At 51.9% G+C, this 22,995-nt stretch overlaps 1 protein-coding gene across 2 annotated transcripts in view; it reads right to left on the bottom strand.

Moving 5' to 3' along the window:
- Positions 1–1,218: 1,218 nt before the first annotated feature.
- The window catches only part of plekhh3 (pleckstrin homology, MyTH4 and FERM domain containing H3), a 29,677-nt gene continuing 7,900 nt past the window's right edge, over positions 1,219–22,995 (bottom strand). Inside the window, exons 3-13 of one of the 2 annotated variants that reach the window (XM_084677044.1) lie at positions 17,645–17,739; positions 14,828–15,010; positions 10,574–10,731; positions 7,887–8,010; positions 7,453–7,750; positions 5,536–5,743; positions 5,011–5,147; positions 4,339–4,459; positions 3,231–3,719; positions 2,933–3,124; positions 1,219–1,622 (exon numbers count right to left, since the gene is read on the bottom strand). In XM_084677044.1, the coding sequence (XP_084533170.1) occupies positions 1,455–1,622; positions 2,933–3,124; positions 3,231–3,719; positions 4,339–4,459; positions 5,011–5,147; positions 5,536–5,743; positions 7,453–7,750; positions 7,887–8,010; positions 10,574–10,731; positions 14,828–15,010; positions 17,645–17,739 (2,173 nt within the window). In that variant the 3' untranslated portion in view covers positions 1,219–1,454. The remainder of the gene's footprint in view (positions 1,623–2,932; positions 3,125–3,230; positions 3,720–4,338; positions 4,460–5,010; positions 5,148–5,535; positions 5,744–7,452; positions 7,751–7,886; positions 8,011–10,573; positions 10,732–14,827; positions 15,011–17,644; positions 17,740–22,995) is intronic. The other variant, XM_084677045.1, reaches the window with a different exon arrangement.

Below are 22,995 nucleotides of genomic sequence, written 5' to 3'. Positions count from 1 at the left end.
AATAGTTTAAACCCAATGGATAAACCGGAGGCATTCTCAGGCGTGAGTCGTGATCATTAACAGCAACCCTTAAAAATATGCTAGGTCCTCAATTAAGACATGAAAAAAACAACAAAAACAATGTCACGAGGTGTACTTGAAACATAAATAATACTAACAAAAGCATCAATGGTCAAACCAGTGTTGGTTCTCCACCAACAGCAGGGGAAGGAAACACTGGGCAGTGAATGAGTATCAACCACTAATAACAGATTACTGACTGGGGGCTGGGGGGGCTGGGGGGGGGCGCTACTTAACAGCTCTCCAAGTTCCTAAACTGAATACCTCCCCTAGACTGGGCACTGGGGGACAATATCTCATTTGTCATGATGGATATAAATTGGGATCAGAACCCTATAAAACACACACTCACATACGCAGTGTTCCAATCGAGTGTCAGCCAAAGTCGAGACGCAGTTTCATGTGGAGGATTACAAGCAGCACCACCAGGAATAAATCAGAGCATTTGGTAAAAAACACAGACACAGACATTATCCTGGATCCTCAGGGTCTCCTCCAAGAAATCCCATCCTCTGTCACACGCTACTGATAATCCCAGAGGAAGGGAGCGAGGGCGGGAGCGAGCGAGCGAGGGAGGGGCATCTCTCTGTAGCCGTGACAGCCAAAGTGACTTCCAGAGCTCAACATCTGTTTCCAGTTCAAGTTCACACGCCTTGCTGCATCAACAGTTCCAGGTAATGCAAGCCTGGCTGGGGTCTTATGAAAACCAACCCTCTTGTGTGTGTGTTTATGTGTGTGTGTGTGTGTGTGTGTATGTGTGTCACTATTCCAGCAGTGCATGAGGGATCACCCTCGAATAAGAACAGAGCACATGTAGGCACACCTAGCATAGAGAGAGAGAGGTAGAGAGTGCGGTAGAGAGACTGGCACCGCGGGAGCTCTCCCCTCTCCTCCCTTGCCTCCCTTCCTAGGGGTGGCACAGCGTGTGGTCAACGACATCTCCCCTCCCGCCACGGTCTGTGCAGCAGGCCCTCAGAGGAGCGTTTGGGGGTCCATGTCTCACATGGTCGGGAGGGTGGTAATGGAGGTTGCGTGACAGGATGAGAGGGGGGGCGTACTGGGGATTGGATTGGGAACCAAATTGGCTTCTGTGGTTTCTTGCCTCACTTTACAGTCAGGCTCAGTCCCCCCCCGCCACCCCCCCGCCCCGCCCCCCTTTCCCTCTAGTCCTCCCCCTCCTCTCCCTGCTCCTTCATTTGGAACGCTAAGGGAGGTTTATTTTCACGGACGGGGAGTGAAAACAGCCCTGTCTTTGTTTTGGCTGCTGAGCTGCTCCCAGTGGAGGAGGTGCGGGGTCCTGGGGGCCAGAGGAGGGGAGGCTCCTGGCTTCCAGGGGGCTGTGTGTGGTGACAGGAGCGGACTCGGGGTGGGTGGGGGGGAGGTGGGGAGGCCTCTCACACGGGGTGCGAGGGCAGCTCCATCAGCGTGGGGGCCGGCGTCGTCGCCGCGAGGCGGCGGAACCCGACCTCTGTGCCCTCGGTGATGCCCACGTCGTCGCCCTTCCCCCGGCGGCGACGGCGGACACTGAAATAGGCATTCATCAGCTGCATGATCTCAGTCAGCTGGAACAGAGAGAGAGAGAGAGAGAGAGAGAGAGAGATGGGAAGGTCAGTCTCGCGGCACAGTGTTCTGAGGAGCGAGGGCTCGCTCACAGTCTCTGTGTCTGGCACCGTCACAGCAGGGAGGGGAGGGGAGGGATGATGTCATCCAGCTGCTGGAACACAATCCTCCAGGGGCGTCTGTGCGTGATGTGCCTTGGCACAGCGTGAGGCACCAGCTCACACCCCAGAAACACCCTCTCATCACTCAAGCGAGCACAGCAGAACCGGGGACACTTGCTCCTGTCTTGTCCGATGCCAATGTGCCAATGCTGTCTTCATTCGCGATGTGTTCTGTGATATATTTGTTCATGGGTTTGTACCGTGTAGTCATACAGTGCTTATCCAAGCCTGTAACCGAATAAAGCACTGTGACCATACATCCTGCAGTTATAATTCCCCTACCAGGATTTGAGAGCTGGCTCTGCCTTGGGCTGGCGCTAGCCTCAACCCAAGCCCTTCAACCAGAGTCGCAGACTTCCGCTGTAAACCTAGATTCAGCCGCTAACCTTGCCTTCAACCTTAACTCCTAGTCTGACCATAATCACCCCCCTGCAAACCTGCTCTGACTCTGCATCCCATCCTGCAGTTATGGCAGAGCTATGGGAGCCCTTCACTTCATAAAATCAGGGCCCTCTTTTGGTGCCCTTCAATTTGCCTGTTCTGCTGCACCAATAAATAACTAAAAGCCACTTTTGTGCCCCATGAGAGATCACACAGAGAGAGCTTTGTCCTGCGTGGGAAGATGCAAGCAAGTCTGCCAGCTGAAGGGCCCACTTTGTTCTCTGAAATGAAACAGCTTTTCGGTTTAATACCCAGGTTTCTGAGAAATGTTTTTGGCTAATATTTGAGTCCAACCACTGTAATAAAACTCACCCCCAGTTGACATTTACGAACAGGAAGTGAGGCTTTTAGCGGTATAGGGCTGGCTGCAGAGGGAGGCAGTTTGTGCCCTCTCTTTCCAAGTTCAAACTTTGTGCCTGCCGTTTTTAAGTGGGTCAGGGAGTTGTGGGCGGGATATCGTGAGCAGGTTCAGTGACGGCGCAGAAGGCGCTCCCACTGCTAAGAACCCGAGGGCGTTCAGCGGCTTGACAGCTCGCTGGTGCAGCCCCAACGACAAACCCAACCCGAACCACACTGAAGATACCGCGCACTTCCTCCCCTTGGGTGGAGAAGCTCAAGTGAGGGGCAGGCTTCACTCACAACCACGCTCTGTGCTCTAAGCGTCTGTGTATCGTGATCGAGGCGGTAGGGGACGGAGGGAGGGAGCCTACCTTTGTGGTTTCAAACAGTAGGTCGCGGTCGCCGGCGGTGATCTTGAAGGTGTTGCTGTCGGAGACACCGTAGGAGCAGATCTGACCGTAGGGGAAAGACTCCAGAGCCTCGGCCTCTCCCTGCTTATACAGAGACACCGAGGTAGCGGCCACGCCCAGCCACAGCTTCTGAGAGAAGCTTCCGGTCGAGCTCTGAAGACAAGGAAAAAGCACAGAGGGGTCTGATGAGTCCTGCCGTCTCGTACCAGAGGAGGAAACGGGGATACGAAGGCTTTTTACACAAGGAAGCCGGACTCACGATGTAGAAATCCACCTCGTAGAGAGTGCATCCAAACCCTGACCACTGGCGGGCGATGTTGAGGTACGCGGCCATGCTGTCCCCGCGGCTGTACCCCGCCAGGCCCTTCCAGCGCTCCACCACGGAGCTCATGACGGCCGCTGCCTCCTCCTTCAGACGGCTGCGCAGCCGCAGGTCCTGCTCCACCCTCTGCTTGTGGGCCGAGGTGGCCGTGTGGCTCCACAGCGCCCCCGCCAGGAGGCCTCCGGGGAAGCGCTGGGACTGGGGGCAGCCCTGGGCCGGAGGCTGGCCGGGGGGGAGGGCCGCGGGGGCCGTGAGGGACGTGAGGACCCGGGCCTCCACCATGTCGCCGGGGAAGAGTTCGTCCAGAGGCGGGCAGGGGGAGAGGGTGCTGAAGTTCCCGATGACAGACTGCAGCCTGAGAGCGGCCAAGGCCTGCAGGTCTTCCTCACAGGCGGGAAGTTGACCCCGCACCACCATCTCATGGCACTGCGACAGGAGAGGGAGGGAGGGAGGGAGGGAGGGAGGGAGGGAGGGAGGGAGGGAGGGAGGGAGGGAGGGAGGGAGGGAGGGAGGGAGGGAGGGAGGGAGGGAGGGAGGGAGGGAGGGAGGGAGGGAGGGAGGGAGGGAGGGAGGGAGGGAGGGAGGGAGGGAGGTGGAGGGAAACAGAGAGGTGGAGGGAGACAGAGAGAGGGAGGGGAAGATTGAACAGTGTGTCAGTTTTGCCTTCCCCCCATCCATCATAGCTGTACCCCACCCTGTTTTACTGAGGCCCATAACATTTTTATAAGTGTCCTCAGGAAGAATGTTCTAATGAACTCAGCCTGGCTCGCCCCGTTCTCTCAGCTGCCCGGCCAATAGCCCAACTCTCCCTTTAAAAGTATTGTTTTATTACAGTTGTGGACTGTTAAGGAAAAGCTAACAGTCCAATGAAATAGGAGAAATGATTCCCTGACCAAAGCCACGCCATTATAGCTCATTATCATAACAGCAACCTCCACTAACGACTCGTGTGAGCGCGGCGCGCGTGTGTGTGTGTTTTAGGGGTGTGTGTGTGTGTGTGTGGGGGGGGGGGGGTGATTTAGTGAGGTGTGTGGGACAGTGTTACCTGCTCAAAGAGGAAGAAGTACTCGATGCTATCCTCAGATATGCTGTCAGCATCCAGCAGGCAGTAGAGCTTGAAGCAGAGTTTCCACTGCGACTCCTGGTCTGGCTCTTTAGCTGAGAGGCTGGGGAGCAGAGACAGAGGGGCACAACGGAATAAAGACTCACGCACCAAACACAAGAGTAAGAACCTCCCCCATCGGCCATTTTGACGTCTCTCGACCGCCATGACAGGAGTCCGAAGTGTCGACGGAGCTGACTAACAACAACCTGCCAGGTTTACGCCCTCGCTCAGGCCGCGGCGGGCAAACACGCACACGCACACGCCTCCCAGAACCACACTGGTGTCTTTGATTCCAGAGAGGGACCTTATCTGGCCGAGTGACGCGGCCCTAAGCAAGCAAATGACATCAGCATTCACCTTGAACGGCTGCAGTGCCTGCGGACAGACAGGGTGACGGTGCGGCGTTTTCCCAGCAGAGCGTGCGTTTGACTAACGAGTTGACGAGGGCACCTCTTATCAAGGCCTTTGATTATTTGAAGCTCGGGAGTTGGACCACAAAATGATACGTGTGAGCTTGGATTCCTTTCAATGACGTCAACAAATAAATATGGATGTCGGGGCGGCGTTATGTCTCTGATGTGGTCGGTGTTGCGAGTAAAGAGGGATATTTACTTTTCAAACCTGGTCAGGATGTCGGCGATGATGGTGCTTCCCGCTATGGGCCGCTCCCAGAGGGAGGTCTGCTCAAACAGGGAAAACGTGTTTCTGCTCTCCTGCAGGCCTAACTTCTCCTGCATCCTCCGCACCACCTGCAACACACACACACACACACACGGCTACTTAGACATACTGATGGAAGTACACAGAGTGCCCAACACGCCGTGGCTGTTCACAGAGTCCAAACCAACGGTGAGCAGCAGCCTGGGAGACAGGAGTGAGTGCTGTCAGAAATATTCATCCAGCAAGCATTGCACATGTCGGTCGGTGAACAAGTTTACGAATGTTTATTGCTTGCGGCCGGCCCACGAGGAGACAAAAACATCACACGCCATTGTGCTACAAAGTTTGTCTGGTTCGCAAGTCTTCAAGTAAGACCGTCTGCGGCACACCCCGCACGTCGCTCTGGATAAAAGCGTCCCGCTGAGGGAACAACATGTCAAGGTCAGCGCGGGGGGGGGAGCGCTGGGGGCTGCTCACCTCGCTGGCGGTGGTGTGGGAGCTGATGTAGAGCTGGCAGGAGCCAGGCCCGGGGTAGTGGACCACGCAGGGCATCTCCTGACGCCCCATCAGCACCTGGATCTCCTCCCAGGAAGGCACGCGCTCCCGACACCTCGTCTTGTCCAGGGCCTCCACGATGAACGAGGCGTAGTTGTCCATCTCCGACTCAGGACTCTGGCTCTGGATCCTGACGCGCACAGGAGACACTGGCGGGTGAGCCCACTGTGTGTGTGTGTGTGTGTGTGTGTGTGTGTGTGTGTGGGGGGGGGGTGCACGTGTGTGCTTATTAGCTCATTCTGACTCAATCCAACCATGGTTTACTTCGGAGGGTAAACCTAAGTATGTCAGTGATGTCAACATTGATCCAAGCACTTTCAAAGTGTTGTGATAATAGGCTTTATGTCATTCTTTCGGTTCAACACTTTGTTTTCGTTGGGCTGGTAATGCTTGGAAGTCAATGAGGCGAGGAATGACAAATGTTCTCACTTTTAGCTTTCAGGGACTTAAAAGGCTCTGCGTCTCTCAATCCTTCAAAGAGGAGGAAAAGGGGAGGGAAAACGTATTGGGCTTTGGCAGCGCTCTGAACAGGAAAAGGTGTTTCCGCTCACGTGAACCACAGTGACCTACCACTTCCTCCCCATGGACTGGCCAGCCCAGGAGTGTGTGTGTGTGTGCGCACACATGTGTGTGTGTGTGCATGTGTGTGTGCACGAATATGAGGCAATGAGTAGCACACTCAGAACAGGGCCAAACGTCTCTAACACCTACAAGAATGTAGAAAGGCAACCTGACAGAGTTGTGAGCTGGGCCCAGCACAAACAAGGACTAAAGACCGAGGAAGGAACCAATCTTACTGCTGTGCTAGACCCAAAGCAAACAGAACTCAAACTGGAACGACCGAGGGAAGAGAGAGGGCTGGACGAGAGGGACTCAGACTTCCAGCCAGACGGAGAGAGAGAGGCCCTCTCACGCCCTCCTGTCTCTCCCTCTCTCATTACGAGCCACAGGGTGGGTTTTGTCCTTCTCAAACATAATTAGGAATGTTCCACTGAGCCTGTGTGATTCCTTTCTGTCTGCCCTCCAGCCCCCACTCCCCCCCCCCCCCCCCACCCAGAGTGGGGACATTCCCTGGGGGTGTCTCAGGGCACCGTGGGGGACCGAGGGGGGCTCTTTTTTGGCACTCTGCCCCCGCCCCTGCCCTAGCCCCCGCCCCCACCCAAGCCCCTGCACTGTCCAGCTGTAGACCGAGGCTAACAGCGATGTTAGAGTGCGACTAGGAGACCGTCTCCTTATAGCAGTCTGCATATCCCGCCGTCTTGTTTTTAGTCTGGCCCCTTGCTGCATGACCAGTATTCCTGAGCTATCCATGACCAGCATACAAACAAGCGGCAAGATACCGTGATCGCTCTCTGAGTGACGGATGCCTCAGTATGCTATATATGACTACTGTTCCATTAGCTTTGGCCGGACACCCAGCACCAACATATACATAGCATCGTATGGGCTTGCTTTATGACTTGCCGTACAGAGAAACTGCGGGAAAAAGATTAGCGCTGTTAATATAGCATAGCTTAGCGCGCCTAACAGAGGGGCTGATTCCGAGCCGCAAATCCATCCCTGAAACATTGGATCTGTGCCGAGCGATGCAGTAACAATGTGAGAGAATATCACACTACTATATCTAACTGCTGGTTAGCGGGGTTGGCGCCTGGACCCTGTCTGGACCCTCCAGGTGTCCCCGGCCACCGGTCGGGGCCCACGTAAGTGCCTCGTTCTCCCCATAGCCCCCCCCTCCCTCCCCCCCTCCGTTTGGCTCCCTATCCAGGACCAGCCCACGAGAGCCCGACCACAGCGCGCGCCGCGCACCCCCCTGGCTGTATCCCGGGCCGCTCTCACCTCTTGAGGTGGAAGCGCAGGTACTTGAGCACGGCGGCGCCGGGCAGGAAGGTGCAGCTCATGCAGGTGAGGAGCTGCCAGTAGCGCAGGTGCGCGAGCGTCTGCGGGGCGGGCGTGCCGCTCGTCTGCTTCACCAGCTGGCAGTAGACCTCGTCGCGGAGCGGCCGCAGGTCCAGGCAGGTCTGCAGCACGCCCTGGATGATGGGGACGGGCTCCCTGGCCGACTCCAGCTGCTGCAGGCAGTTGAAGAGCTTGACGGCCTCCTCGCGCACCGAGGCGTAGCCCTTCCCGCTGTGGTCTGCGGCATCGAGAGGGTTGAGGTTAGCGTCGGCGCTAACGGCGCTCGCTTCGGGGGCCCGGCTTTGCTGTGTGCCGCGTTTAAGAGTGTCAGTTTCCGTTGTGCGTGCGTGTGTTGCCATGCGCATGGTACTTACAGGTGTGCTCCAGGCTGCCGAAGGAGAAAGGCAGCAGGGGCGCGTACAGGGGGCTCTGGGTGTACTTCAAGATGGGGTTGTGCTGGTAGATGTTCTCCACCACCTCAGGGTTAAACTTGTTTTCCTGGGGACACACAGACGTGCAGGGGAGTCAGGGGGAGACCCGAGCTGACCTGTCCTTTCGGATGATCCCCGGTCGACTCCGAGGCACGGTGTGCGAGGGTCAAAGAGTTGACTGTGCTTGTGGGCATGTGTCTGTGTGTGTCTGTGTGTTGGCAGCAGGGGTGACTGGGGTCAGTTGGACTGGAGAACAGCTACGGGTATCTTTTCAAAGCCTGAGAAGGTCAACCGATGAACTCCGGCCAAGCGCACCGGCATGCCTGCCACATTTTGTGCGTGTGCATCTGTGTGGGTGTTTATGTGCATGTGTGTGCTTCGCTATACTGCTTTCGAGCGGTATCTCTCCACACATGCTCTGCTCATCGACAGGAGTACAGACAGCTTCCACGACATGCTCTCTGCACCTGTTGACCATTAGTAACGTTGACCCTGTTCTGTGTCTCTGGCTAAAGGATAACCTACCACCAACCCCTCCTCCCCCACAGCCCCCACAGCCCCCCCCGCCCCCACACACCCCCTCAATCCCTCTTTTGTGGGGCAAAGTTGAAACATTCCACTGAAGTGTTTTGGGCATACTGATGACAGATCTGCTTGTCTGTTTGAACTGGGAGAGTGAGACGTTTTGCAGGCGCTGTGGAGCCCCGACATACTCCACCACTGTGTACTGTCTGTTACACATCTGTGCATGCAGCTACATGCATACAAGCATACATGCTTGCGTGCACAGAGACATGCATATACACACACACACATGTGGCAGGTTTACACCTAGTAATAGGCCCTTGTATACTTTCAGGGTCAACAGACACAGGAAGGTGGAATTCACTTTTGATTTACAGAGTTGATCAGCCCCCCCACCCCCCCCACCCCCCCCCACCCCCCTACCCAACTCCCGGATCCTCATTCCATCATGTAGCCTGAAGGTCCAAGGCTGGAGCTGCAGCCTGGCCCCTTGTTCCCTGTGTCTGTGGCAGGGGCGCACGTCCGAGGCTGAAAGATAAGACTCTGTCTCGCACAAAGAGCTCTTCTGTCCATATACTGGATCCCTCTCGCTTTCCTACGCTGTTCTTGTTCTACATGGGCGCCGGTTGGCCTTTGTGTGAAGTGTACAGGATGTCTTTCTGCTCTGACCGTGGTCAGGAGCTGGCAGCGGTAACCCTCCTTGCTCTGTGACTGTTGTAATACCGTTACTGCCTGACTGTCACTATCTGTGTTTCCATTCTTGTGCCCCTTGTAAAAGAGAGGGTCCTCTGGCCTTCAGAGCTGAGAGAGACAGGATGGAGACGTGCGCCCGGTGTTATCCTCGTCTCCTCATTTATTGTCAGAAATGTTTCGGACAATCTGCAGATTGCTAATACTTCCCAGCCCCGGGAACTCAATTGAACTGAATTCACTAAAACACGCCCTTCGCCGGCGTGCGGGAGGGAGGGAGAGAGTGTGTAAGTGTGTGAGGCAAAGTGTGAGGGGGGGAAGGGCTCCTCTGGTCTTGCTCCGGTGACTCTCTCTCTGTCTCTCTGTGTCTCTGTCTCTCTCTCTCTCTCTCTCTCTCTCTCTCTCTCTCTCTCTCTCTCTCTCTCTCTCTCTCTCTCTCTCTGTCGGCCCCTCTTGACCCAGACGGAGGCAGACAGATTAAACTGGGTACCAGATTAGACTTTCGCATGCGACATAGCGGACTGTCGCCACGAGATTAGGAGCCCAGGAGGCCGAGTGTTGGAGTGCTTATCTGGCGCTGGGTCTGCCTCTTCGCCCTCTCCTCTCCTGTCCCGTGATGACCCGCTACCCAGAGTGCTGCGAGGCTGTCGCCCCTCCGCTCGCGAGACGCTATGTTTGCGAGCGAAACCCCGCTTAAAAAATATGCCTCTCTGGAGAAAATGTTTGCCCCACAAAGCACTTCCTGCAACCCAACATGAGGGTGCTGCAGTGTGTGTGGGTACTTGAAAGCTCTCTATCTCTCTCTCTCACACACACACCTACTATAAACACCTCTAAAGATGCAGGGTGACTACACTATCAGTCTTAACAGATTAAGTGAAGCAGTGAGCCACAACCTTGGACACACACACACACACACACTCAAACATTAAGCATCAAATAAAACACTTGTGCATTAATCTTCTGGGTTCCTAAATGGAGAAAAGAGTTGCGATTTTTTAAGTTCCCCCTTTACACAATGGCGAATAATGTGGTCATCCTTCAGACATAGCTCTGAGAATGCCGCGTTTGTTTGTGAGACGTGTTTCTAGTCTGCCTTGAAAGGTGAGGCCCTCTACATCATCTGGAGTCTAGTCCTTCAAACAGCCCAGGACAGGCCTTCCAGTTGAGCCCAGATGTATGCATGTATGGTGAGGATGGGCCCCTCACAGCCTGATGAAAGGAGAAGAGGGCGATCACAGAGGGCAGGGCTGTTCGCTGGAGGAAACTTTGGACTCGGGACTCCTGTGTGCCTGTGTCGTTGCTATGGCTACGGAGTGGAGGGATTATCAGTGTTGTTGCTGCTGGCTGTGTTTGGTGACAGTTTGTCACAGGTGGTTTGGCTGTGGCTGAGTGTGTGTGTGTGTGTGTCTCACCTCTATGTCTCGGATCAAGAGCTGGGTGGGGGTTTCCACAGGAGCTTTGGTGTCTATGACCTTCTGGACGCCACAGGCCCAGTGCACGGCTTCGTTGAAGTGCTTGGTGAAGAGTCGGTAGCAGTGTTTCCGCCCATACACCGTGATGCTCCAGTACCCTGAGACACACACACAGGCTTGTCAATGGCTTTCATGGAGAACTCTCCGCAAGGCAAAATAACGATGGCTTTTTTTACGCAAAAAGTCAACACATTGCAGACTGTAATCAAAGTCTGCCATAACTCAACCGGGGCCAACTGGTTTATTCCACACATTCACTTTCAGACTGTCTGAGGGTGGACCTGGGACACCACAAGTGGAACACACTTCCTTTGTTCTTCTATGCAACGACAGAAGTCAACCAAAAACCTTACCACAAAGTAAATACCCAAGGTGTGTTTTCCTAGGAGAACACCAAACTAAAGGAAAATGAAGAAAGCAAGGGGCAGCATGAGCTTACAGTATCTGATGCCCTGAGGCTGGGGATAGGCTGGTCTAGATCTCCTCGCTAACCAGCTGCCTTTGTTTGGGTTATTTGGTGAAGTTCAAATGTCAGGCTGAAGCGATGTGGAATATGATTGGTGGCGTGCCATGACAATGCAATGTACAGCTAACCGTCTACCATCATTTACTGCTTATCTCACCGCTGAAATCTGAGTGAGAAAAAAGAAAAAAAAAGCTGAGAATGTGACCACTAAATAGGAACTAATCTTACATAAGAACTGGAGAGAAAGGGGAAGAGGCTGAGTTTCATTCCAGCCTGCAGTGGCACGAACATATCGAAGCCACGACAAAGCCACCTTTGAGGACATGAAACTTCTCCTCGGGAAAACTCTTGAGCAGATTTACCTATCAAGAGCTGTTCGGGATTTTCCTCATTAAGTGGTTGGCTGAAGTCAGTAGGGGAAAAATCCCTCTTTTTTTTTACGAAAACAAAGAGGCTATATGAGTCAATAAGATACTTCTACTGTAGTTCCAGAGGTCGAGGCTTCTCCTACCACACAACCATGCCCCATCCTCTCTCATTTCTCCTGTCTCTACTTCTGTTTTGCTGGGGAATCCAGACGGTCATGCTGATTACTCAGAACAGAGGCTAACAGAGGTTTTCAGACGAGCCCACATTCTGCAGGCAGGACTGGGATTTCCCAAACACAGACGGTGCGCCGTGCTCTCAGGAGGTGAGAGGACACCACAGAGTCTCGTCTTACATCTAAAAACACACCGTCCCAAGGCTGGAAATGTGCTGAAAATGTCCTAATTGAACAGTGTATGGATTGTCCCTGGTGTAGCGGTTCTATTGTGGGTTTCTTTGTTTTGTCTAAACAATTGTAAGGCTGGGTGTCAAACCTGCCCCCACCTCTCATATGCTAAAGTCTGGAGTTTCTGGACGGTCTCAACTTGATGGCTCTCACACCCCATTCAAGATGTGGTCTGATTGGTTGTTCTTGTGTATAAAGGGAATTGTAATGCATTGTTCTTTGGATTCTTCATCTCCTGAGACCTTCTCCTCAGTTCTGCCTTGTCCTACTCCTTCCTCACCTCTTGTTTTCTCTCTGATTTACAATGATCATGGTAGAGTAGGTAAGATTGAAAACTTTCATATTGTAACATGTTTGCCTTGTAATTGATTTCATTCATTTGCAAAGTTATTAAATGCGTATTTCATTTAACCATACTTTGACCATTCTTGCTCTGATTTAACTCATAGAGTCAAATACCTGGAATTCTATTGGTATTGGCATTATTTGCTTCATGCTAATACACTGTTCAGTTTCCCATCTTCCTTTAAACCATAGGGGAATTAGTTTAGGTTGTTTGGACAATATTTACCCTCCTACAGTTTTGGTGACCCCGACGACGTGATATGTTTCGAGCAATTCAGTTACAGTTAGGCAAACCGGCGTTTCAAACCATGGTGCGGTGAGTAAGCATTTACAAATGTACATTAATTGTGTTCCACCTGGTTCTGTTGGTAGAAGCCTATTACTGGTTTCTGATATTAGCTCCTGCATGAAATGAACAAAAATTGAATGGGAAACTGAAGTTAACAAATTACTTAACCTATGGGAAGAAGTTAGCGTTAACCGAACGTTATCTCAATTGAGCAAGAAAGACAAGAACGGTCTTTAAATTGATTTTACGCTAGCTGAAATAATTGAACATTGGCGAACTGTAGGAGTCCATAAAAAGAAAGCAGAAAAGAAACAAACATTGAAGATTACTGTACATTTAATTGGCAAATGTCTTCTCAACTCTGTCCTCAAAGCAGCGACACCTTTTAGTGCCACAAGGCAACACACCGCTAATAAAAGCAGTGAAGAGACCAGCCATGCTGGCTCACATTCTACTAATGAGTGTTCAGACACAGAGAGTGGAATTGGTGCGCAAATTCCCAAACCGCGTTCTACAAAGAACCGTCGTGCTCCTGATCCGCCACGCATTGCTGCCATAAAAATGGCGACAGAGGCAAAACCCAAGCCCCAGCAGCCCCATCATATACAGTGTAACTTCTGTAAAAGACAAGGACACACCGAAATGCGATGTTGGGATCTTGGCAGAAATATGCCTATTCCACCCACACGCTTGTTTTATGCTAACAACAAAGTTAGATTTTGTCGTGCTTGTCTAAGAAGTGGTCACACTGAGTCCAAATGTTGGGATCTGGGAAAGGGTAGGCCTCCCCCATTTTTCATGCAGCATAAGCTGAGCCTTTATCAAGACAACCAAATCTTAAACTTTTTAACGTGATTACATGCAATTCCAACTATCTTTTACATTTACTTAATTCAGGTCCAAATTGTGATATTGCTACATTCCTACTGTATTACCCCTGTGTTTAGTCTTTGTTGTAGTTCAAAGATTCGTTCGGGACAGTTTATTTGTTGCTGCTCCAGTTCCTTTAGCTGCATATGCATAGTGCATATGGTTTGTCCATCCATGAGTTCCTATGTTGGTTTGTGTGGATGAGTATTGGGTATTATGGATCAGTATGTACCTTTGTGTGTTTTATAGAGTTGGTGGTAAATGTTCTAGGTTTTAGCTAAACTCACAATGGTTCCTGACCTGTAAATGTAGATTGGTATAACTTGTATTTTATTTTATGATTGCTGTGTAATTTATGTTTTGTTTATTTTGGACCCAAGAACGCTTTTGTTTTAATTGCCATTTTCATCTGCTAGATGATATGTTTGTGTACCTCTCATCTATCAAAATGGAGGACTGTTGTTCACCTATTTTTTCCATTTGAGTTTTAGGACACTGTCTCACTAATTTCCATTTGTATCCAATCCGACTCACTCAGACCCCAGACCACTCCAAACTTTACCATTTTCATTGTTAACCAAGTGCTGTGCTCCAATTGTGTTCTGCTGTAACAGGACAAGAACTTAAGTAGCAGGAATATGCTAACCAAGGGCACGTCTGCATGCCAATACAAAGGTTCTTCCAAGTGATCCTCTGAGCAATAGCCATGATCCAAAATTGGTCCTCTGAGCACTAGCCATGATCCAAAAGTGATCCTCTGAGCAATAGCCATGACCATTAGAATCTCAATGCTGACCTGTCTGCAATCAAGTTCCTTTTCCTATGGGTGCAGGTTATCACACGATGAACACAGCAGCTTTTCATGTGCTTTTGTGTCCAAGAGGGAGGATTGTAAGGCTGGGTGTCAAACCTGCCCCCACCTCTCATATGCTAAAGTCTGGAGTTTCTGGACGGTCTCAACTTGATGGCTCTCACACCCCATTCAAGATGTGGTCTGATTGGTTGTTCTTGTGTATAAAGGGAATTGTAATGCATTGTTCTTTGGATTCTTCATCTCCTGAGACCTTCTCCTCAGTTCTGCCTTGTCCTACTCCTTCCTCACCTCTTGTTTTCTCTCTGATTTACAATGATCATGGTAGAGTAGGTAAGATTGAAAACTTTCATATTGTAACATGTTTGCCTTGTAATTGATTTCATTCATTTGCAAAGTTATTAAATGCGTATTTCATTTAACCATACTTTGACCATTCTTGCTCTGATTTAACTCATAGAGTCAAATACCTGGAATTCTATTGGTATTGGCATTATTTGCTTCATGCTAATACACTGTTCAGTTTCCCATCTTCCTTTAAACCATAGGGGAATTAGTTTAGGTTGTTTGGACAATATTTACCCTCCTACAATGACAATGGCTCTGAGGAGTGTGTGAGTGTGCGTGAGCGTGTCACTCACCAGTTTCCTTGTAGGTCTTTTTGTCGGGCCAGATGACAGAGCAGAGGTTCGTCAGTACCAGGGTGCCCAGTCTGCGGGCTCCTCTCTCTGCGCTGCTGTAGTAGTCTAGCGAGTCCTGGCTCAGCACGAACCAGTAGCGCCTCTGCTTGATCCAGCCACCATGCACTTCTCTGAACAGCCAACCTACACACACACACACACACACACATGTTACATGGTAGTGACATGCACACAGTGACTTAGTACAAGATTGGTACATTTATGTAACACTCAGACAGTGTTAAACTGAAGCAGGGAAGTACTACCACATTGTTGGAACAGAAGGAATAAAACCCCAGGGTTGTCACTGTGCCAGTCTGACAGACCGTGCCTCGTTGGGGTGAATGTGAGGGGTGATTAGGTTGGGCTCAACATAATCACCAGGAGGGGGAAATATGCATCAGTGCGAGATGCAGGTTCAAAATACAGCCAGCTAATGGTAGACATCAAGGGATAATTACAGCTGTTTGAAAGGCTGGAGAGGGAGGGAGGGAGGGAGGGAGGGAGGGAGGGAGGGAGGGAGGGAGGGAGGGAGGGAGGGAGGGAGGGAGGGAGGGAGGGAGGGAGGGAGGGAGGGAGGGAGGGAGGGAGGGAGGGAGGGAGGGAGGGAGGGAGGGAGGGAGGGAGGGAGGGAGAGTGAAAGGGAGAGAAGGATCAAACCGAGAAAAAAGTCGCTGGTGTAGGAGGAAGGCAGTGAGAGAGCTGAACAGTCACACGAGAGGTCAGAGAGAGACCACAAGCTCAGGAGAAGCTGCGCAGGGAGCCGACAGCTACCTGTTCAGGGTCCCCACAGTCCCTCCACACCTCAGCTGCAGAACAGCTTCCACTGTCCCCAAACACCAGATTACACAACCCTCAACTGTGTGTGTGTACGCGTTCTGGTATTGCTAACGCACGGTACGTTGAGCTAGTTACCTTCTGAGATAGGCTCTGACGCCAAAGCCCGCGTCACGGCTTCCTCTGTGGTTAGCAAGCTGCATGCCACCTGTCGACTCTGCCTCGTTTTCCCTCGGCCCGCTCGCTCAGTCTTTCCCTTACTTTCAACCTCCCCCGCCCCTCCCTCCTCATTCCTGTTATTCCCAGGCTACTTCACATGCACAACTCCCACTCCCTCCATTTCCCAAATTAAAAACTGGCGGGCTTTCATGTGTGGGCAGCGTGGAGGTCTACAGACTCATGACACGTTTCCTCTCTCAGCCAGCCACTGTTATATTAGCGGCGGCCTTGAACCCACGAGAAACACCACCCCGATTGAGGCTTCCACATTGGATCTCATTTGGGAGGGGGGGGGGGGGGGGGGTAGAGACAGTGTCACCACACCAAAAGGAACATGAAAACGGAAATAGATTTGATTCTAAGTTCTACAGTAGCTCGTCAAGCCCAGCCTGGGGATGTTCACAGCCCTGCGGGGGGGGGGGGGGGGGGGGTGGAGAAGGGGGGGGGGGGGTTAGAGAGCATGCTCCTGTCACCGTCCCCTATAGGAAATCCTGCAGCCGTTCTATCCATGAGCTTCAAACAGTGAGATGAAGACACAGGCTCATTAGAGGGTTGGAGGGGGGGAACAAAAGCCGAGTCAGGCCACCCCCCGCCCCCTCCAACCCCCGCCCCCCCCCCCCATGGCCGTCCATCTGGATCCCATCTCTCTGGCCGGCTAATGTCTCCCCTGGGGGCCAAGGTTCGCCCTTCATTTGTTTCATTTCTGACCTCTGACCCTCAAAGCCCGGCCCCCTCAAACACAGAGGACAGCGAACACTGAGGGTTCTGTAGGTATCTCTCTCAGTCTCTCTCTGTCTCTCTCTCAGTCTCTCTCTCCATCTCCAACAGTTCTGAGCAGGACTTAACATTGAAAGGGTGATTCGTCTTTAGACCTAGTTTGGCTGGATTTAACAGAAACTACACAGGCACCAACAACTGACTTGAGCATGTTAAAATAAGGCGAATCAGCAGTGAATGAATGTCAACATTGATGTATGCAATTCTCTGCGGGGCTGGTGGTGTGTTAGACAGGCAGAGCGGTGAGACCGGGCCCCTGTCACCCCGGGACATCTCACAGTAACCCACACCACACAGGGGACATACTTAATGGAGGGGCTTTTTCAAAACATCACCCTGCACACCGCAACTAGTGGTAGGGCCTTGTTGTGGTGGATACGGTCGGGGTGGGGGGTTGGAGAGGGGGCGGGGGATGACATATGCAGAGTGAGCAACAACTGCCCAGCCGCCACCGTCACCACCTCCTCCCTCCAACCCAAGGGGCCCAGGGGAAGTAGCTGTCCTCCGTTTGGGAAGGAATGTGCCCCATAACCCCCCTCTAAGCCCACCCCCCAGCCCCCAGACTCTCCGTCACGCTAGCCAGGGGTGCATGGTAACTGCTGTCAGAATTAGCCGATCAGGCTGCCGCCATCCCAAACAGGACGTAACTTATCCAAGGGCTGGCATTTTACTGCACTGTTTCAGTAGCAGGAAAATAGCACAGGAATAACCTATGAGATCATTCCTCAGAAGCAATAGACTCAGAATAATGCTGATTGACATCATTACATGCAACGAGGAGCTGTGGGAGAAGGAGTTGGTCTCGGGAGTACTTAGTGCAGTACAGTGTTATGAAGGCGCACCATAGTGAACTTCACCAAACACACACTTCATCAAAACAGGCAAAGAAAGACACTGTCGTAGTGCACTCTCACTGAACGTAACAGGCAGACGCCCAACGGGCAGACGCCCAGAGTCAGAGAGTGAGGGATGATGAAAAACGAGATAAAGAGAGTTGAAACCCACCTTTGACCAGCAGCTCTGGGTCTTCATCCAAGCCCATCTTACTCTTCTCTATGATCAGACTCTTCATCTCTTCAGGAAGCTCTGACACACTGTGCCTATGTGTGAGAGAGAGACAGCGGGAGAGAGAGAGAGAGAGAGAGAGAGAGAGAGAGAGAGAGAGAGAGAGAGAGAGAGAGAGAGAGAGAGAGAGAGAGAGAGAGAGAGAGAGAGAGAGAGAGAGAGAGAGAGAGAGAGAGAGAGAGAGAGAGAGAGAGAGAGAGAGAGAGAGAGAGAGAGAGAGAGAGAGAGAGAGAGAGAGAGAGAGAGAGAGAGAGAGAGAATGTAAATAACCCAGCTTCTCCTCACCACAGTATACCCCCTTCCCGGCCACCCTCCAGCCCCCTTGTGACACCCCATTGGCTCTGAGACAGGGTTGAGAGATCCTCTTGAGTGACATCAGGCAAACGAGTCCCTATGTTACCCTTGGTGAGGGAGGGGAGAGAGACAGACAGACAGCCAGAAGTGCTGGGAATATCTCTCCTCTTCTAGTTCTCCTTCTCTCTCTCCCTCTCTCTCCCTCTCTCCCTCTCGCTCCCTCTCTCCCTCTCTCTCCCTCTCGCCCTCTCTCTACCCCTCTCTCTCTCTCTCTCTCTCTCTCTCTCTCTCTCCTCTCCCTCCCTATCTCTCTCTCCCCCTCCCTCCCTCTCCCTCCCTCTCTCGCCCTTCCACCCCAGCTGCACATCGTCACATACCACGCCACTGTGGACAGCTCGTCTCTTCTTTATCGGTTTGGCCGGCGGGCCGAGCGTGCGACTGAAAATAAACGTGACAGAGAGACGCCGAGTCACAGCCAGCCAGCTCACACCAGTCAGGGAAAGACTGAGTTCACGAGGTCACAATGTCAGACCATAAAAAACAAACAAAAGCAACTTCTGCAAATTACATTTGATAGCATCTCTTGCTCACTTCCTCTTTTTTTAATCTTCTTTCCTCCTCTCCTTCTGAAGCACCACGGTAAAGACTGCCACTACATGCAATCCTTGCAAACAAGAGGCCTGCAGACATCTGGTCAGGCAATGATTTGGATGACTTGTTATCTCAGGCCAGGGCCCATTTCCACCCCATTACATTGTTTATAAAGTTTATCTCTGCTCATGTATTTAACTAATTACTAGTTTATTTTCTCTGTTTTCCAGGCTAACAAGCATGCAAGGTATGGTTGACAAACCCTTCCGTTACCCTGCTGTAAAACAGCACCAGTGGTCAGGAAAGTACCTGTTGCCATCACAGTACTGTTCCGCATCAAGTTACCCACTGTATGGCTGGATTAATGCGAGTATTGATCAGATGGTCCAGAATAGCTCCTCTTTACGGAAGGCAGGATCAATCAGCGAGTCTCAATTTAAACTGGGATTCTTCTTCAGGATTGCGTGACGCAGCTCAGAATACTCTTTTCTTTTCTGCAGTTCAGTTAGCTGAACCCTGTGTCAGTTTGCCAACACCTACACGAGTGTGAATGCATGTTTATGGAAGTGTGTGTGCGTGGAGAGCGGCTCGACAGTAGCAGATCCCTGCGGATTTGCATCAGTCTCTAATTTAAGCTAAAGCCCAGACACACAAGGAAACTCTATACCAGGCTGTGGTTGTGTGTTTGTCTGTGTGTGTGTGTGTGTGTGTGTGTGTGTGTGTGTGTGTGTGTGTGTGTGTGTGTGTGTGTGTGTGTGTGTGTGTGTGTGTGTGTGTGTGCGAGTGAGCAGGTTTGGTGCATGCGTGTGGGCGTATGTAAAGTACCGTGTACACAGCGTCATCAGAGAGCTGGAGTGAGAAAGAGAGAAGTCAGAAACTGGAGCCCCGGTCGAGTTCGCCGGTCTCTCGCTACGCCCCAGAGCCACAGCACCAGTCCCCCAGCAGCCCCCGCTCTCCACTGACCCCTGACCCCCCCACACAGCTACATCAAGAAATGTGTGTCTCTTTTTGGAGGGCTGTTAATAACCCCTGTAGCAGAAACAGTGCTTGTGCAGACAGCCCTTGCCTATATCTAGCCATCCTCCAAACCAAAGTCAGGGCTGGGGGGGGTGTGATCTATAGAAAGGCAGACCAATGCCAGGGAGTAGTAAGGCCTGGCATGCTGAGGGACTTTCTATCAAAGCCTAGGATCATTCAGTCCCATTGTCTATAAGAGGCAAACATCCAAACTGTCAGGAGCAATACAAACCGGTTACTAAGTTAGTTTTGGCCCTGTCCTAAATTACAGCAGCACTGTGTGAGGCTGGGCCTAGCATCCAGGATCTGAAGCACACATCTCCGAGGAATAAAAATGAGTCAAACCTCCTTAAAAAAAACGTATATGGACAGCGACAATACAATCCCACGGAAGAATGTTCTGTAAGGATTTGTGCCTGAACATAGTCACTCAAAAACATGATGGCCGGCAGCCAAACCATCAGCTAGAACAGAGCCCACAGAAGTACCATAGAGAAGCAGGAAGGCTCAAAGAGGGTTAGCGACGGTTGAAAGGGGAGAGGGGCCAAACAAAATGGAGGGAGGGCCTTCACTGCGGTCCCCGCCCTCCTATTGACCCTTCTCTGTCCAAACAACCCTGACCTTCAGACTCAATGGGCCCTAAGCAGAATCAGTGGAGCCATCTGGGTCCCCGGGCCCGTCCAGCGTCCACCACACAATCTGCTATTGTGAACGACTGTAGACACAGGCGCAGGCTGCGCCACATCAAAGTCACGTCTCAGACAAAACCACGATGAAAACCACTGGGGCTGCCTACAGGGCAACAGTCTGTGGGGGTTCGGGATGCTCTGTGTGAGAAGGACGGTCGATGAAGCTGTCCTGAAGAAGCTGTCCTGAAGAAGCTGTCCCAGCGCTGTTCGAAATGTCACGTGGACCGGGAGGCGTTCACAATGAGTCGGAGAACGTTGGAAGACGTTCCCAGGAGGGCGAGAGTCTACCAGACAACGACTAACTCTCCCCGTCTGATCTGTACCGACATGAATCGTGAGGTTTTAACACGTAAACCTCGGTGCTTAAGAAGGGCTTGAGATCTTAGTCTGGAACCTTGTTGTTTGAAACCCAGGGGTTTGGGGTTGGGGGTAATTTCATGGGAGAAAGCTGTGGCCGGTAGAGGGCTGGGTGGTGGAGGGTAGAGGGGGTTCTGTCTTGCAGCTGGGGACACATGTTGGCACACTGACATATGAGGCTCTGGAGTTTCCACAGCTGTCCAGCAGCGCCCCCCCCCCCATCCCCCTGCCCCCGCATTCCCAGAAGCCCCGGCAGAGGCCGTGACGGAGGGGCCTTGCGTGCCGACTTCCTGTGGAGAGCAGGAAACAATTTGACACGGGGATTAGACAGCCGGGGGTATAGAGCGAGTGCTGCCCCCCAACCCTGCAACAGGCCAGACCCCGAACACCTTTTCCTCTTCTAGATCCCGTCTCTTTATATAAGATATTAAACTGCGTACGTTTTAGGAAACCTGAAACTGTGGTCATGGCACGGGCTACATGTTTTTGAGGTTTCGAGAAGCTGATTTCATACAGAGTGCAGTTCTAGGGGCAAAGGCTGACAATGGAGATGGGGGGCAAATACAGCCTCGAGATGCTTTGTTTACGGAAGTGAAAGAGAACACATGGAAAACTTCTGTAGCCCAGATGTCACTAGTGTCCTTCTGCCTAAATCTCTCTCTTTCAATCTCTTGCTCTCTCTCCCTCTCTCAGTCGGTCTCACCACAGTGTAACACAAGCTTGCTAAACAGAACCATCTGTTTGCTCCACATAAACGGGAACCTAACAAAGAAAAAGAGAGGAAAAATGACACGAGAGAGAGAGAGAGAGAGAGAGAGAGAGAGAGAGAGAGAGAGAGAGAGAGAGAGAGAGAGAGGTCAAAAGCGAGAGGCAAGGGCTGTGCCAGAAACTGAAGTAAGGGCAGTGATGGGGTAGAGAGGAAATGAGGACTGTGGGAGATTTTAAATAACCCTGATACAGAATCTCAAAAAACATATCTTTATTTCCGTTTGTGTGTCCACTTGCTCGTCTTGCAGGCCATAGTAGTGTGTGTGTGATCACTTAGCAGAAGAGAAAAAGGAACCAATAAAAACTCCTAAATGATATGATGAATGATAAAAACCCTGATGATTGTCACCTTCACCACACTGTCTGTGGTGTACTTAGAAAATGTCACAATATATGACATCTAATAAGCTCTCTACCACAAAGGAAACAAAAGGCTGACAATCTAACAAATGACATTTATGCACAGCAAACAGTCTATATTCATATACTCCATGTTGACAGACTGACCTGCTATTGAGAGACAGACAATACGCAGACAGGACTCGACAGGACAGACATTAAGGATAGGACAGACACACAGCACAGACAGAAAGGCAAAACGCACACAGACACATGCCAGTGTGGCCTACAGTGGGATCAATCGATTTCCGTCCGGGGTCAAAAGTACTGAGAGGTTAATTAAAATCAGAAAACCACTCAGTGCCCTTGCTCTCGGGCTTGGACGACCGTGCTTCAAACTGGACGGTAAAAAAAAAAAACACTCCAGCGTATAAAGTGTGTCCTCATGACGGATCGACAGCGTTGCCAGGTCCTCCTTCCCTCCCCCTCACAGCCAGAGTTCTCTTTGACCAGCACAGGAAATGACACGGGGAGTTGAGATTTGTGATCTGGAGGGTCAAAAGCCGGTCTGTAAAATGCATCACACAAAGCTCAAAAAGAGGTCTTTGACTCCCAGCTTTCTGCATGGCTCATATACAAAAATGACAGCAAGGCAAGATACCCAAGCTTTTATAACACATCTGAACAAACACATGAGCAATTGTCACAACACAGGCTTGTAGGAGCGACACAAGTCTCTGGGGAGACTTGAGACATGAGGGATGCATTAACTGCAGACGCCATGTGATCCATCCATCTGCAGGAGCACGTCTCCTGCCCCAACAACCTGCCTCACACTGGGCCTCTGCCTCACCCTGGGTCTCTGCCTCACACTGGACCTCTGCCTCACACTGGGCCTCTGCTTCACACTGGGCCTCTGCTTCACACTGGGCCTCTGCTTCACACTGGGCCTCTGCCTCACACTGGGCCTCTGCCTCACACTGGGCCTCTGCCTCACATTGGGCCTCTGCCTCACACTGGGCCTCTGCCTCACACTGGGCCTCTGCTTCACACTGGGCCTCTGCTTCACACTGGGCCTCTGCTTCACACTGGGCCTCTGCCTCACACTGGGCCTCTGCCTCACATTGGGCCTCTGCCTCACCCTGGGCCTCTGCCTCACACTGGGCCTCTGCCTCACATTGGGCCTCTGCCTCACACTGGGCCTCTGCCTCACCCTGGGCCTCTGCAGACCGGGCT

This window comes from Hypomesus nipponensis, chromosome 17, assembly GCF_054491055.1.
Source record: "Hypomesus nipponensis isolate SF chromosome 17, ASM5449105v1, whole genome shotgun sequence".
NCBI lineage: Eukaryota > Metazoa > Chordata > Actinopteri > Osmeriformes > Osmeridae > Hypomesus > Hypomesus nipponensis.
The sequence above is the reverse complement of the archived record's forward strand: the minus strand, read 5'-3'. Positions and strand labels throughout refer to the sequence as shown.